At 37.1% G+C, this 16,883-nt stretch overlaps 1 protein-coding gene and 1 pseudogene across 1 annotated transcript in view; both read right to left on the reverse strand.

Annotated features, from left to right (window-relative positions):
• The window catches only part of LOC144282346 (uncharacterized), a 48,592-nt gene that overhangs the window by 14,066 nt on the left and 17,643 nt on the right, over positions 1–16,883 (reverse strand). Inside the window, exons 6-7 of the mRNA XM_077845878.1 lie at positions 6,378–6,832; positions 895–954 (exon numbers count right to left, since the gene is read on the reverse strand). Of these exons, the coding sequence (XP_077702004.1) occupies positions 895–954; positions 6,378–6,558 (241 nt within the window). The 5' untranslated portion in view covers positions 6,559–6,832. The remainder of the gene's footprint in view (positions 1–894; positions 955–6,377; positions 6,833–16,883) is intronic.
• On the reverse strand, positions 13,813–14,950 carry LOC144281639 (methylsterol monooxygenase 1 pseudogene; annotated as a pseudogene).

Here is a 16,883-nt window from a genome sequence, read left to right on the forward strand (position 1 = left end):
AAAAGCACATTCTCTAAAAGTAGAAACTTTCAACAGTTTCTAAAGTTCTTAGATTATGACGAAAAGATTATGAAAAGCAAATCTATTAGACCCAGGGCAACCAGCCCCAACTCTTACTCACTCCCTGAGCCACACAGCAGCTAGCTACATTATGTCTGTATTTCAAGGGATGACAAGGTTCCCTTTTCCCAACAACCCATATCCTATCCCTTTTACAACCTCATTTGGGGATAGACTGTATTCTTTCTAGATTTTTGTAACCATAATCTTCCTTGAGAAGTCTCCTGTATAACATTTAAACAGTTTAAGAAACAATATTTGTCTTTTAACACAGAAGCTTTAGTTTCTTATCCAAGTTGGTATGTTTTTGTGATGGAAGACCATGCCGACCTAAAGGTAGTTTCTCAGAACCATGAAGAAGAAACTCCCAGGTATAAGAGTGGAGATACCGGGCAGAGTGGAGATAACCGGCAGACCCTGTGGCTCAGCGGTTTGGCTCCGCCTTCAGCCGGGGGGGCGATCCTGGAGACCTGGGATGGAGTCCCATGTCAGGCTCCCTGCATGGAATCTGTTTCTCCTTCTGCCTGTGTCTCTGCCTCTCTGTGTCTCTCATGAATAAACAATTATATAACTTTTATATTTTATAAACAATTTATAAACAATTTTATAAACAATTTATAAAAAAAAAAGTGGAGATATCAAGGAAGACTGGGTTAGAGGAGATGCATTTGAAAACTTTGACTAGGCATTCATGAACTTAAAAGCCTGGCTTTGATTAAGGTCATACTAAGAGGATGACTGGGAGAAAGTTTCCAAATTCAGGGAATGTAAGTGATTCTCACTGTGGTTGCTCATCAGAGTAGACCCTAATTTGGATGGGTAAAGGGATCTTACCATTTTCTAAGCAGATCTTGGATAACAGTGAGAAGTGGATGACAACAGGTAAATTGCTATCTTGGGGTACATGAGAATGTTGGTTTTGGTTGACATGAGCCAAAAAAAGAAAAAAAGGAAGGAGGAGGAAGTTGAGGGGGGAGAGGGAAAAGAGAAGAGAAAGTGAGTATTTTTCTAGGTCATCATCAACACAAAAATCAGTTGTCAATATTTTAATATTCTTACCAGGGCATTAGCAAAGTTTTCTATAAGAACCCATAATGACCCATGACCCATTAAATATTTTTATTTGCTCTGGAAATGAAACAGCTTTTTAAATTGAAAATTCCTCTGCATAATTTCTTGATTTACTAAAAGATTGTTTTAATGTTTTTGTCCTAAGAACTGCCCTTCCACATGAGAACTACTGAGAAAACATTCATGTTTTATTTTCATTTATTCTTTTAGCAACTGGAGGATAGCAGCCTGTTGCTGGTAAAGACATTTTAAAAAAAGGCTACATGGACACAAGACTTCTTTGTATCTTTATTAAGTTTTATGCTAAATTTAAATCTAAAACAAGAAATCTCATTAGTCTATGAAGAAAATTTTCCTATAGAGAAAAACTAGACCTTAAAAGCTGTCTAAAAACAAAATACTAACGGGTATTTTGAAAAGAGAGCAAAACTCATAGTAGCTTCAAACTTTATATATGAATTGAGAAGTCCACAAGTCCAGGATCCCATAGCAAATAGGCTACATCTAAGATTTTAAAAAATAAAAATAAAATTTAATTCAATTTAAAAGATGAGAAAATTATAATGATATTATAATTATAATGATGAGATGATAAGCAACAGATAAGAATGTACAAAATAACTATGACTAATGTTTATTGAACACTTACTATATCCCAGCTACTATGCTAAGCACATTATGTGCATTATATAATTTATTTCTTTCAACAAAGTTCTATCATTAATCATTCTCATTTTACAGATGAGGAATTCAAATAAGTCTAGATTAAGACCAGAAAATTTGCTAGGACTTGCTCTAACAAGTTCCCAGTGATGTTGATACACTGGTTCAGGGACCGCACTCTGAGAACCATTGCTACAGAGCCTTTCAATCTCTTTTTTTTTTTTTTTTTTTTTTTTTTTTTAATTTTTTTTTTATTTATTTACTTATGATAGTCACAGAGAGAGAGAGAGGCACAGAGACACAGGCAGAAGGAGAAGCAGGCTCCATGCATCGGGAACCTGATATGGGATTCGATCCCGGGTCTCCAGGATCGCGCCCTGGGCCAAAGGCAGGCGCCAAACCACTGCGCCACCCAGGGATCCCTTTCAATCTCTTAATTAACAGCAATCACCTGATCTTAAAAAGTAAAAATTGTATTGCTAGAACTATCTTGTTAAAGCAAATGTATTGGGTTTCATGAACCATCAGGAACCTATTATAATATGAACATCCTGAAGGGTTACTCTGAGGATCATGAGATAATGAAGATAGTAATAATAATAATAATAAAATAACAAACATATAAGTAGTGTCTACCACTGGGTGATGGGTGGAAGTGTTGAATCACTATGTTGTACACCTGAAACTAATACAACGTTTTATCTGAATTGGAATTTAAATAAAAACTTTAAAAAAATAAGTAGTGTAAAAAAAAAAAAAGTAGTGTCTACCATACTTCGTTACTTTTCCAAGTGCTTTAGTGTTAACTTATTTAATATTCAGAACCACCCTGGAAGGAGGTACAATTTGCAATACCACGTCACAGAAAATGAAACTGAGGCAAAGAGGGATTAGGAAATGTGTTCAGTTATACAAGTAGTAAGTGCGATAGTCAGGATTTGGACCCAGGAATCCTAGGAGCAAAGGTTACTCACTACACTGGGTTACTTCTCTGTCTCAGAGGGGTCTTGTAGAGACAGCTGCCACTACTATTTATTCTCCTTGTCAAAATTATTATCTCTCATATGATAGCAGAATAAGAGTTAGGGATAAAGTAGCAGAAAGGACCCTACACTGGGAGTTAAAAGACCATGGTTGAGATCATGGCTCTTTCTGAAACTGTATGACTTTGGGCAAGTTGACCCTTTGGCATCTCAGTTTTCTCCTTAGTGAAACAGAAATCCTGGACAGGGGTGTCTGGACAACTAAATTAGATAATGGCTAGAAAGATCTCTATGATCTGTAAAATATTATAGACTAATATGATTGTAATATTTAAAATATCAGTTCTTTTGCTACATTGAAACTTGCTCGTATATATTCAACACAATAGAAGCCAAAGTGAAAAATCTTAAGTCCTAAAGATAAAGCTACACTCCGGGGATAAAAACGGGGTCTACCAGTACTCTTCACAATATAGTGCTAAGCTCTGGTGAGGTTCCTCATCCTTTTTTTTTTTTTTTTTTTTTTTTAATTTGTATCTATTTATGATAGTCACACAGAGAGAGAGAGAGAGGCAGAGACACAGGCAGAGCGAGAAGCAGGCTCCATGCACCGGGAGCCCGACGTGGAATTCGATCCTGGGTCTCCAGGATCACGCCCTGGGCCAAAGGCAGGCGCTAAAACGCGGCGCCACCCAGGGATCCCTCCTCATCCTTTTTTAATTGCATGTCTGTACCAGTGACTCATATTTCCCTATCAAGTTTTCTAAAATCATTATCAGGAAAAATTTCAGACCCCTAAGGCTTTATTATTATTTTTAACATTCTCAGGGTTGGTACTTGCAAATATTTTCCCCCTCTCCTGCCCTTTTTTTTGTAATGTGGTAAAATATACACAACAAAATTTACCACTTAACCATTAAAATATTTTTATTGTGGTTAAATTTGCATAACATAAAATTTACCATTTTAACCATTTTTAAGTGTTTAATTGTGTAGCATTAAGTTCATTCACATTGTTATGCAACCATCACTACCATCTTTAGAAATTTTTCATTTTCCTCAACTGAAACTCTACCCATTTAGTTATAACTCCCTATCCTCCCTTCCCCTGAGCCCCTTGCTACCATCATTCTACTTTCTGTCTCTATGAATTGGGTTACTTTAGGTACCTCATATAAGTGGAATCATATTATATTTGTCCTTTTGTTTCTGGCTTATTTCACTTAGCATAATGTCTTCAATGTTCATCCATATTTTAACCTGTATCAGAATATCATTCCTTTTTAAGGCTGAATAATATTCCACTGTGTGTGCATACTATAATTTGTTTATCCATATACACGTCCATACACAATGGACATTTGGGTTGTTTCTACCTTTTGGCTATTGTGAATAATACTGCTATGATATTGGTATACAAACATCTGTTTGAGTCCCTGCTTCCAATCACCTCCAGTTGAAGATAATTTCATCTAGCCCTCAAATTATTTTTAAAAATAATTTTTCAAATACAATGTATGACACAAAATTTAAAATAATCATATTCAGAGGGAGTCAAGAGAACATGAATGAGAATGAGCAGAAACAAAAGGAGAACCCAGAAATAGATTCACATTAATATGCCCAACTGATTTTTGAGAAAAATGCAAAATCAATTCAATGGCAGAAAGAGCATTTTTCAACAAGTGATGCTGAAGCAATTGGACATCCATAGGCCAAAAAATGAACCTCAACCTAGGTCTCACATCTTACACAAAAGGTAACCCCAAATGGGTCACGGGCTTAAATGTAAAATTTGAAACTATAAAACTTCTAGAAAAAAAATAAGGAGAAAATCTTCAGGATTTAAGGGTAGGCAGTGAATTCTTAGACTTGATACCAAAAATACTATTCATAAAGAAAACTTTTGATAAATTGGATATCATCAAAATGTAAATATTTTTCTTTGCAAAAGACACACTATTAAAAAGTTGAAAAGACACTGGGAGAAAATTTTTACAAAGCACATATACAACAAAGGACTAGTACCTAGAATATATAAAGAACTCTCAAAACTTAACAGTGCAAAAAGCAAATAATCCAATTAGAAAATGAGCAAAAAAAAAAAATGAAAGATATTTCACTGAAGTGGATATATAGATGGCAAATATTCAATATTTTAGCCATGAAAGAAATGCAAATTAGGGGTGCCTAGTTGGCTCAATGGGTGGAGCATGAGACTGTTGGAGTTGTGAGTTCAAGCCCCTTGTTGGGTGTAGAGGTTGTTTGAAAATAAAATCTAAAAAAAAAAAAAGGAATGCAAATGAAAACTACAAGGAGATACCACTACATACCTCTAAGAATGACTAAAATAAAACATGATGATAATATCCAAACACAAGAGAGGATATGGAAAGATGGTATCATTCATGCATTGCTGGTGGGAATGTAAAGCAGTATAAGCCTCTTTGGAAAACGGTTTGAAAGTTTCAGATAAAAGTAAACATGCAATTGCCACATAGCCCAGTAATTGTACTTTTGGACATTTATGAAAGAAAAATCAAAACTTGTATTTACATAATTCCTATACATGAGTGTTTTAGCAGCTTTCAAAACAGCCAAAAAACGGGGGGGAAAACCAAAATACCCAGATGTCCTTCAAGGAGCAAATGATTAAACAAACAGGTACATTCATGCCATGAACTGCTACTAAACAATAAAAAGAACAAACTACAAGTATATACAACCTGGATGTATCTCCAGAGAATTAAGCTGATTGAAAAAAGGCAATCACCAAAAGTTATATATTGTATGATTCCATTTATATAATATCCTTGAAATGACAAAAATATAGAAATGGACAACACATTAGTGGTTGCCAGGATTAAAAAGGGGGTGGAGAAAAGAGAGAAGTGGGTGTGGCTGCAGAAGGACAGTATGAATGATCCTTACCTTGACGGAAATATTTTGAATCTGGACTGTATCAGTGTCAATATCCTGGTTGTGATATTGAACTACAATTTTACAAGATGTCATATGGAGAAAATGAGTAAAGGGCATATGGGATCTCTCTGTATGTGGGTCTATAATCACCTTAAGATAAAAAGTTAATTTAATGCAGTGCCTGGGTGGCACAGTTGGTGGCACAGTCTCTTGGTTTTGGCTCAGGTGGCAATCTCAGGTTGTGATTTCAGGGCTGTAAGATCAAGTACTGTTTCGGGCTCTGTGCTCAGGCAGACTCTGCTTGGGTTTCTCTCTCCCTCTACCCCTCCCCCACCCCTCTATCTAAAAAAATAAAAAAATACCTTAAATAAAATTAACTAAAAACATTATGTATGTGGATAGCATCATATTTCTGTTGGACCCTGCCACAGTAAAAGAATTTGTAGGATCCCCTGAGACAGAGAGTTCATATCACAAGAAGTATAATAGATAATTTCAATGAAAGCATTATAAATTTTTGTTATCTTTCTCCTGACTTTCACTAATACACATTAAAATTATTAACACAAACCAAGTATCACTAATATAATGTTTTGGCAATATCTCACTCGTTGTTTTTATTCTTTTTTAAAAAACCTGGATGATTATTTATAAAACTAACTAATAACTTCTACTTACCAGATGGAACATGGTGGTCTTTCTTTACTTTCACTAGATGATTTTCCTTATGATATTCCTCCCTTGAATAGCTGCTGATTTGGGTCGCTTTGGGATCTCCTTGCAAGGCACTGTTTTTGATTGAATTTTTGGTTGCACACTCATAAGCACCTTCAATAAGATCATGCCAACTGTAATTCATAAGATTTACAATTCCTGCAGGGTATATACGGTTACACTCTGCATATTTCTGCAATATCTCTCCAAGTTCATGCAGTATTTCAGAAGCAAGGAGTTTATATTCAAGTAGATTCTTTTTCAGGTATATTTTGGAGACTTGAAGTTTAGGAGAAAACTTGGCAACCCTAGGCGTTTGTGAGATGCTGAATGAATGGACCTCATCTTCCTCCTCAGCTTCAGCTATTGTAGGTAGTCTTGCATCCTTTAGTTTTTTAGATATTGGACTCTTTGTATGTCTGTAAAAAAACATATGTGGGGATCCCTGGGTGGCGCAGCGGTTTAGCGCGCCTGCCTTTGGCCCAGGGCGCGATCCTGGAGACCCGGGATCGAATCCCACATCGGCTCCCGGTGCATGGAGCCTGCTTCTCCCTCTGCCTGTGTCTCTGCCTCTCTCTCTCTCTCTGTGACTATCATAAAAAAAAACCCAAACAAACAAACAAAAACATATGTAAGCCTTAACGATATTTTATCTTCTTTAACCTAGCAATTCAACTTCTAGAAATCCATCTTAAATTGTAATAGAAAAGGTATATAACATCTGTGAATAAAATTGCTAACTGTAACATTATCTTTTGATAATGGAATTGAAAGAAACCTAGTGACTATAAGGATATAGCTAAATAAGTAATGCCATTCTCATACAATGGGTAGCATGAAAAAGTATTTGGAGGGCAGCCCGGGTGGCTCAGCAGTTTAGCACCGCTTTTGACCCAAGGCATCGAGTCTCTGTCAGGCTCCCTGTGTGGAGCCTGCTTCTCCCTCTGCCTCTGTCTCTGCCTCTCTCCCTCTCTGTGTCTCTCATGAATAAATAAATGAAATTTTTTAAAAATAAAAAAAATTTAAAAAAATATATATTATGTTATAATATATAAAGATTATACATAACTGTATATGTGGGATGTCCTCAAAGTGTGTAATGTCTATATCACATATCTGGTAGTACAGAGACTAAGCAAAGATCCTCCAAAAAGTACCTTGATTTTTTTGGATTGTGGAAGTCATTTTTTATTGGATATTTTCTAACTCTTCCTTTTTTTTCAAGTAGGCTCCCCACTTACTTAAACTCACAACCCTGAGAGACTCGCATGCAAGAGTTGCATAGTCTACAGACTGAGCCAGCCAGGCTCCCCTCTAACTTTTCTACAATGAATATTTATTATGTTTGTACACAGGAGATAAAAACATGCATGTGTGTTGCTTATTAATCACTTTAATTATAAGACAAGACAGAGGTCATTTCTTCCAGAAAGCCTTTCCTGAATTTCTTAGGTTAGTGGACAAACATGTTCTTTGTTCTCTTAGCCTGTCTTACACACCCCATCAGATGTTACTATATTATACTGAAACTCCAAAGCAGCAACATAAATAGATCTACAAAGAGACTAAGTGTTTCAGATAATGGAATTTTTAGCCACAGTTTATGAAACAACTATGCATAGCATGTTTAAAACTTGCAAGTGGCCTTCCCCATTTGCTAATAGCACCTAGGTAATTCAAAGTAACCCTCTCTTGGGGACAACTAGAAACGCTGGACAAAGTTTGAAAAAAATCTTAAAGACTACAGAGAGCTAACAAGAAAGTGACGAATTACTATCAGTATCTGGAAGAAGATGGAATCCAAAGAGAAAAACCCCATTATTTTCCCCCCTCGTGGAAGGTCAGGGTGAGGAAAGATAATTTACTAATTCTATAAGAGGCATTTGAGAGACTGAAAGACTAGTAGGGCTTTTGATAGCTTTGTGGAGGCTAAGGGTTAAAAATTTGGAATCTAGGGCCTTCCATGGCAAGGTTACTGGTTGAGTCTCAAAAAGGCTGCATGCATACTAGAAGTAAGGGTTATCCAGAAGTACACCTAGTCCAGCTCATTATAACATAGCTTCAATTATCGCATTCCCTGACATTTAATTAAGGTGACCCCAAAGTGTTGCTATCCCCAAGCCTCTGACAAAAACAAATGTAAATCTCCTCCAATGGAAGCTAACTCTGTCCTAGCCCTCAAATTATTTTTAAAAACAATTTTCAAGCACAATGTGTGATACAAAGTGTTTTATAAAACAAGATTCACAAGGCATCAAGAGAACATGAATGAGAGCCAGGAGAAACAGCAATTGATAAAATAGAACCACAGGGAGATACAGAGTTTAAAATAACTCTGCTTACTATGACCAAGGAAATTGAGAATTTCTGCAAAGAATCGAAAACTACACACACACCCCCACACACGTATAAATATTAGAGCATATCTGAAAAAGAACTATATAGAAATTATAAGCTGAAAAATACAATCACCAAAATTAAGAACTCAGTAGATGGATTTAACAACATATTAGGGATGCCTGAGTGGCTCAGCAGTTGAGCATCTGCCTTTGGCTCAGGTCGTGATCCTGGAGTCCCGAGATCTAGTCCTGCCTCAGGCTTCCTGCATGGAGCCTGCTTCTCCTCTATCTGTGTCTCTGCCTCTTTCTATCTGTGTCTCTCATGAATAAATAAATAAAATCTTTAAAACAAAACAAACATATAACATATTAGACACAAAGCTGAAGAGAAAATTAGTTACATGAAAGATAAGTCAAGAAAATCTTCACAATGAAGTATGGAAAGTTAAAATTGAGCAGAAGTAAGATTATAAAAAACCATCTGTTTATAGTCATTGAAATTTACTATTAATTTTAAAAAATAAAAGGAGATCAAGGCGCCTGGGTGGCTCACTCAGTTGAGTGTCTGACTCTTGATTTTAGCTCAGGTCATGATCTCATTGTTGCAGAATTGAACAGTACATGAGGCTTCACACTCAGTGGGAAGCCTGCTTGGGGTTCTCTCTCTCACTCTGCTCCTCCCCCACTCGTGCTCTCTCTTTCCTTCTCTCTAAAATAATAAGTAAAAGAATAAAACAAAAACAAAAGGATAAAATGAAGGAGGATACTTTTGGTGATTTAAAAAGTGTGTAATTTGACCCACCCCATGAATTTATATATATATATAAATATATATGATCGTACACACATACAGATGTATATCTATATGTACGTATATATGTAATTTTATATACTCACTGGTTTTTAGAAGACAGAAATCTTGTTTTAATAACCTTTGTTAACTATTGTAATAATGATACTATAAATGTATTCATCACTTTATAGTTATAAAGTACTTTCACATAGATAACTTTATTCAACTCTAAAAATATCTCTATTAGATAGGTGTTATTTCTATTTCATAGTATTCTATATATAATATGATAGTTTTACTATCATTTATTAAATAATAACTTGTTGATCTAAAAATTTTAATTAATAGGCAGTTGATATTGGACTAGATATTTCAACAACCTTAGGAGGTAAATTTTTTATCTCTCTTATTACTGAAGGGGAAATGTTATATTTATTTCTAGGATAAAGACTTTTCACTTCAACAAAACTAAGTTTAAAAAAAGATTTAATATTAAGGAGCACTCATCTGGGTTCTTCGACTTCTTTCGCATTTTCTGGAGTGTTGTTAGATATAAAGAAAGGACTATGATTGTCAGATGAGTCCAGAAAAATATCAGCCTAAGCAATATTTTATGTGACAGTGAACAAGTTTCTGAAAATCCTGTAAACTAGGTAGCTCTAGGCCAGAATTCAGTGGCAAATAGCCATGGGGCAGAATTCAGAGATATATTTTGTTTGGCTTATCCAGTGAAGTGTACATGGCATTTTAAAAATTGGATTGGGGGATCCCTGGGTGGCGCAGCAGTTTGGCGCCTGCCTTTGGCCCAGGGCGCGATCCTGGAGACCCGGGATCGAATCCCACATCGGGCTCCCGGTGCATGGAGCCTGCTTCTCCCTCTGCCTATGTCTCTGCCTCTCTCTATCTCTCTGTGACTATCATAAAAATAAATAAATAAAAATTAAAAAAAAATTAAAAAATAAAAAAAAATAAAAATTGGATTGGTTGCCAGTATGTGAGGACCAGAGGTATTCTGTGAAAATCCACATTCCAAGTTTCTCTTAAAAATGGAAAGAAAGTCTATGCTTTCTTTTTTTTCTTTCTTTTTCTTTTTTCATTTATTTGTTTGAGAGGGAAAGCAAGAGCACATGAACAAGTGAAGGAGGAGCAGAGGGGGAGGGAGAGGGACAAGCAGACACAGTCCTGAGCACAGAGCCCCATCTAGGGCTGATTCCATGATTCAGCCTATAATTCAGGTTGTAATTCCCAGATTACAACCTGAGCCAAAACCAAGAGTCAGATGCCCTACTGACAGAATCACCCAGGTGCCCCATCCCACAAATATTTTTGGTTGATGAGTCCATGTTCCACGTGCTGATTACCCTCGTTTTTGATCATATCCAACTCTGGGTCCTTAAAATGCACAAGGTTTGAATCTGGGATGTAGGGACTAAAGAAGACAAGGTTTCAGCTGACTCTCCTCTATTAATATTTTTTAAAGATTTTATTTGTTCACGAGAGACCCAGAGAGAGAGAGAGAGGCAGAGACACAGGCAGATGGAGAAACAGCCTCCATGCAGGGAGCCTGATGTGGGACTCAATCCCAAGACTCCAGGATCACGCCAAGGCAGATGCTAAATCACTGAGCCACCCGGGCGTCCCAACTCTCCTTTATAAGGCATTACCAGCAGTCTCCTTTTACAAATTTCTTCAATGATTTTCTCCATAAACTTTTAAGAACTAATGTATAGGTGAAAATGCCCTGCCAACCACAATACCATATTTTCCCTCTTTAAAAGCAAAACTTTTTTATGTGATAAAATACTCATAACATAAAAATTACCATTTACCATTTTAACCAATTCTAAATGTACAGTTTTATAGCACTAAGTATATGTACATTGTCGTGCACCCATTACTACCATTCATCTCCAGAACTTTTTCATCTTCCCCCACTGAAACTCTGTACTCATTAAACACTAACTCTCCATTCTCCCTGTAGAGATTCAGAGCATGCCACCCCAAAATCTGCCACTTTGGCATAGTGATTATTTTGAGTTAAAGGCATTTGAAAGACAACAAATGCAAGGAGTGCATTCTGACCTTTTTTTTCTTCCTGAAAGCAGGAGCTAAAACTCTCATGTTAAGAAATAAGAAATATTCTTAACACCAGAGAGGAAGTTGAGGCCAGGAAAAATCTAGATTTTTTTTAAAGATTTATTTATTTATTTATGATAGACCGAGAGAGAGAGGCAGAGACACAGGCAGAGGGAGAAGCAGGCTCCATGCCCAGAGCCCGACACAGGACTCGATCCCAGGACTCCAGGATCGGGCCCTGGGCCAAAGGCAGGCGCTAAACTGCTGAGCCACCCAGGGATCCCCTGTACAGATTTTTAAAAACTAACTCTTACCTTCCAAATCACTTCTCTAGGTTTAACTGCTCTATCCCAACCCCTTAGTTTTGTCATATTTTCATAGTTTATCACTTTGTCCAACGTAGTATATAAGCATTCAGGTCTAGTTGACTAGGTCTTCATTCTTGAGAGGGCTCCTATATACGATGTAAAAATTAGTAGATAAAATTTGTATGTTTATTGGGGTGCCTGGGTGGCTCAGCGGTTGAGTGTCTGTCTTTGGCTCAGGTCGTGATCCCAGGGTTCTGGGATCAAGCCCCACATCGGGCTCCCTGCAGGGAGCCTGCTTCTCCCTCTGCCTATGTCTCTGCTTCTCTCTGTGTCTCTCATGAATAAATAAAATCTTCAAAAAAAATTGTATTTTTATCTCTTACTGATCTGTCTTATATCCATTCCAGCAGATGACCCTGAAAGGGTAGAGGAGAAATGATACACCCTATATACCAATATACTCTATTCCCCTCACCCCCCAGTCCCTGGTAACCACCATCCTACTTTCTGTTTCTATGATTTTGACTACTATGAACTTCATGTAAGAGGAAGCATACAATATTTGTTCATTTGTGACTGTCTTATTTCACTTAGTATAATGTCTTCAAGGTTCAACTATGTTGTAGCATGTGTCAGGATTTCCTTCCTTTTTAAGGCTGGGTAACATTCCATTGTATGTGTGTATCCCACTTTGTTTATCCATTCATTTGTCAATGGATTTGGGTGGCTTCCACCTTTTGGCAATTATGAATAATGCTGCTATGAACATGGGTATACATTATCTGTTGAAGTCTCTTCATTCATTTCTAAAATTGGAATTGCTGGTCATGGCAATTCTATGTTTAATTTTTTGAGGAAATCCCATATCGTTTTCCACAGCTACTGCACCATTTCACAGTCGCATCATCAGTGCACAGAGGTTCCAATTTCTCCACATCCTTGCCAACTCTTGCTACCTTCTGTTTTTTGTTTTGTTTTTTAAAGAGTTCTTTCTTTATTTTTAAAAGGGCGGGTAGGTGGGCAAAGGAAGAGAGATAATCTCAAGCAGTCCCCACTGCACACAGAGCCTGACTGGGGGGTCAATTTCATGACCCTGAGATCATGGTCTGAGTCCGAATCAAGAGTTGGATGCTTAACCGACTAAGCCACACAGGTGTACCCATTTTTGCTTTTTTTTTTTTTTCAGACCAAAAAAAAAATCACCTTTATTTCAATAGTTCAAAGTGCAAATACAGCAAGTCAGTTCACAATGTTTCAAGATACAGTTTTAAGAATGAAAACTTGATATATAAAAATTAAATGGTAAATAGCAAAAATAAAGCTCAATTAAAAAAAAAATTCAAGTAACCCGAAAACCTTTAGACTAAAATATTCCATTTACGACAACTCGAAAATGCCTTATAGATAACCAGTAGCACACTGCCATCCAAAAGGGCTTCTCAAAGAAGGAGAATCACCCCAAACCAGTCAGCTCAGGATCAGATTGGAAGTTCTTGAGGCTGGCTATTCCTGATTTGGCAGCCTCACTCTCACTGTGGATCGATATGGTTCGACCCATGATACTTGGATGTTTAGGCAAATTCTAGAAAATGTTTAAAGTTCAATATGACGCCAAAACTCTGATAAGAGACACTAAAATGGGGCAGCCCGGGTGGCTCAGTGGTTTAGTGCCGCCTTTGGCCCAGGGCGTGATCCTGGGGTCTTGGGATCGAGTCCCATGCCGGGCTCCCTGCATGGAGTCTGCTTCTCCCTCTGTCTGTGCCTCCCTAGCTCGCTCTCTCTGTCTCTCATGAATAAATAAATAAAAAAATCTCTGTCTCTCATGAATAAATAAATAAAAAAATCTAAAAAAAAAAAAAAAAAAAAAAAGAGCGACACTAAAATGGCCACTATATACTTACAAGATTTTAAAGACCAATCTTAGCTTCAGGCCTCTGGTGTTACCGGGGGAAAGACACAGACTGATACTTCTTCCATTACTTAAAACCTTTCTGTAAGGTTAGCAACATGGCCTTTACAACCTCCTCACGAAAATCATACTTCGTTATATATTTACTTATTTCTACACATACAGAACTTCTATGTAAAGTAGAAAAAGTTCCCACTAGGAAGATAATTAAAGGTTGTTAACGTTCTTTGTATCACTTAGCAGCTAAGACACATGTCTATTTCTGCTCCGCAGAAGCAATGTTAGCTACTCGCTTTAATTCAGGAAAGGTGTGTGCTTTCAGGATAGTTGAGATGAGATATTTATTGCATCTTTTTCTCAATCTTCTTCATCTTTTCATTATAGACAGTAAACTGAGAGTCTGTTCCGAAAATTCTATCCCACCATGTAAATGTGGAAGAATAGTTTCCGATGAAGTTCATGTGGTAGAAATCATGGTGCCAAGAACCAGCATTGAAAGGGATCATATTTAAAGGGCTCAGGGGAATGTCATAGCCACTATGGACATCAATAGTTTCTATCAAACGAATAGTCACCCATGCCCAAAGGAGAATGACATGATCACATAAAAGCATGATTCCAATGAAAAATCCAGTTCCAAGAATCAGAGGATGTGCATATTCAGCTTCCATTCTAAATGGAGCCTGAAACTCATGATGAACTTTATGAATATATTTATATATTCTTTGTGATGTAAGAGCCTATGCAGGAAATAGTGCCAGGTATCCTCAATCACCACACAGCCAAAGCATCTTGCCAAAAGCATATACCATCTTGGCATCCTACCCAATCATAAGGTATATTAAAATATCTGTAAAATAATAAGCTCCACAGATCAAAGAAAGCTGGATACAAAAGTGATTAAAGAGAAGTACTTTAAAACAATTCCATTGGTTTTCCCATGTTTCTGGTTTATCCTTTTGAATTTTGTGCTTTTTTCATGAAAGGTATAAATTGAAACAAAAATCCAGGTAAACAGAACAAGAAATAAAGAACTTCATGAGCTATAAAGGATCCCCATGTTGCAACCTGGAACTTTGTATAATTATTCAACATATAGTTCCAAGCATTTTTAAATGGTTCTTGTAGAGGGTTCTCAGGTAAAAGTGCATCTACATACTTCATAGCCAAGGATGCTGAACTAAAGATGCTGATACTTTCATTTGTTGCCATTTTTCAAATCTTTGCAGAAAGCCTTAGAATTCTGGCCAAGGGGCAGGAATGTTACATTTTTGTGGTTTTTTTTTGTTTTTTTTTTTTTGTTTTTTTACATTTTTGTTTTTTAATAGCCATTCTAGCATGTGTGAAGTGGTATACAGTAAAAGTTGTTTTGCTTTGAAAAAGCAAAGCTTTGAAAGTTGTTTATACTTATTCTATATTCGACCCTCTCTATGTGTCCCCACCTTTCCACAAATAGGCCTCTTTTTTTGGAGGGGTAAGATTTTATTTATTCATGAGAGACAAAGAGAGAGAGAGAGAGGCAGAGACACAGGCAGAGAGAGAAGCAGGCTCCATGCAGCGAGTCTGATGTGGGATTCGATCCCGGGTCTCCAGGATCAGGCCCTGGGCTGAAGGCGGCACTAAATCACTGAGCCACCTGGGCTGCCCAAATAGGCCTCTTTTAAGGTCACCAAAATCCTTGATCATGCTGAATCCAATGGTCACTATTCAGTCTTCAACTCACACAACCTCAATGTAGCACTTGACATAACTGAACATTCTTAAAACATTTTCTTCATTTAGTTTTCTGAATAACACTTTCTCTTGGTTCTCCTCCCTCACTGGATATTCCTTCTCCAACTCTTTTGCTTGTTTCTCATCAACTTCTCCCTCTCACACCCCTCTTCTTCTCTCTACCAATATTCCCCATGTAATCTTACCCAAGTAAAAGGTTTTAAAAGCCATTTAGACCTTGACAACTCACAAATATCTAGCTCTGACTTCCCACCTGACCTCCAGACTTGTATATCTAACTTCCTACATAACATATCTAATAGGCACCTCAAGCTCAGCTTATCCAACATGTCGGATTTTCCCACCAAACCTGTTCTTCCCTTAGTTTTTACTTCAATAAATAGCAATTCCATTCTTCCAACTGCTCGGGCCAAATGTTCTGGAGTTATCTTTGGATATCTTTATCTTCCTTCTCTCACATTCAATGTCCATTTCATAACAAACCCAGTCATCTCTGCCTTAAACTACATCCAGAATGCAACCTCATTGTCCCTCTTTCTAGTTACCATACTAGCTAACCTACAATCATCCCTTGCCTAGATTATTACTATAGATAGGCTCTTACCGAATCTTCTGCTTTTTCTCTAATCCTTAAAATTGAATTTCAACATGTAAGCCTGATCATTTATTCAAGTCAAGTGACCCCTCTCCACTAAGATTCTGCAATGGCTTCCCATCTCACTCAGCGTAAAAGCCTGTATAACAATGGCATCTAAGGTGTTTCATGATCAGACCCTCTCCCTTTCCTCTTATTCTTGTGATCTTATCTCCTACTACTACTCTCTTCCAATTCATTCTGCTTCAGTTACACTGGCCCGTTGCTGTCCTCCAACAGACAGGTATGATGCTTCTCACATTTATGTACCATACACCCTCACATCCACCTTCCACTCAAATATTACTGTAGAAATGGTGCCATTCTGAACACCCTATACAAAACAGCATCACTCTCCTCCCCTTGAATCTGTTTTATTTTCTCCAAGGCACATATCACTATTTGGTATTCTATATATTAACTTGTTTACTTGGCTTTTTTTGTTTCCTTTTGCTTCAATGACAGCTCCATGAAGCAGAGACTTTGTTTTGTTCACTACTGTTTCTCTAGCACATATTTGCTCAGCAAATATTAGAATAAAGAAAAAAAGATTGATTTAGGTACAGGTAGCAACTTTAGTGGGTCCAAGCTTTGCCCAGATGTGATCCTTCTTCAAGATAGGAGCCATGAGTTAAATATAGAATATTTATATCCCAAGCACATATTTCACTGAGCAA

Source organism: Canis aureus, chromosome 13 (genome assembly GCF_053574225.1).
Source record: "Canis aureus isolate CA01 chromosome 13, VMU_Caureus_v.1.0, whole genome shotgun sequence".
Lineage (NCBI taxonomy): Eukaryota > Metazoa > Chordata > Mammalia > Carnivora > Canidae > Canis > Canis aureus.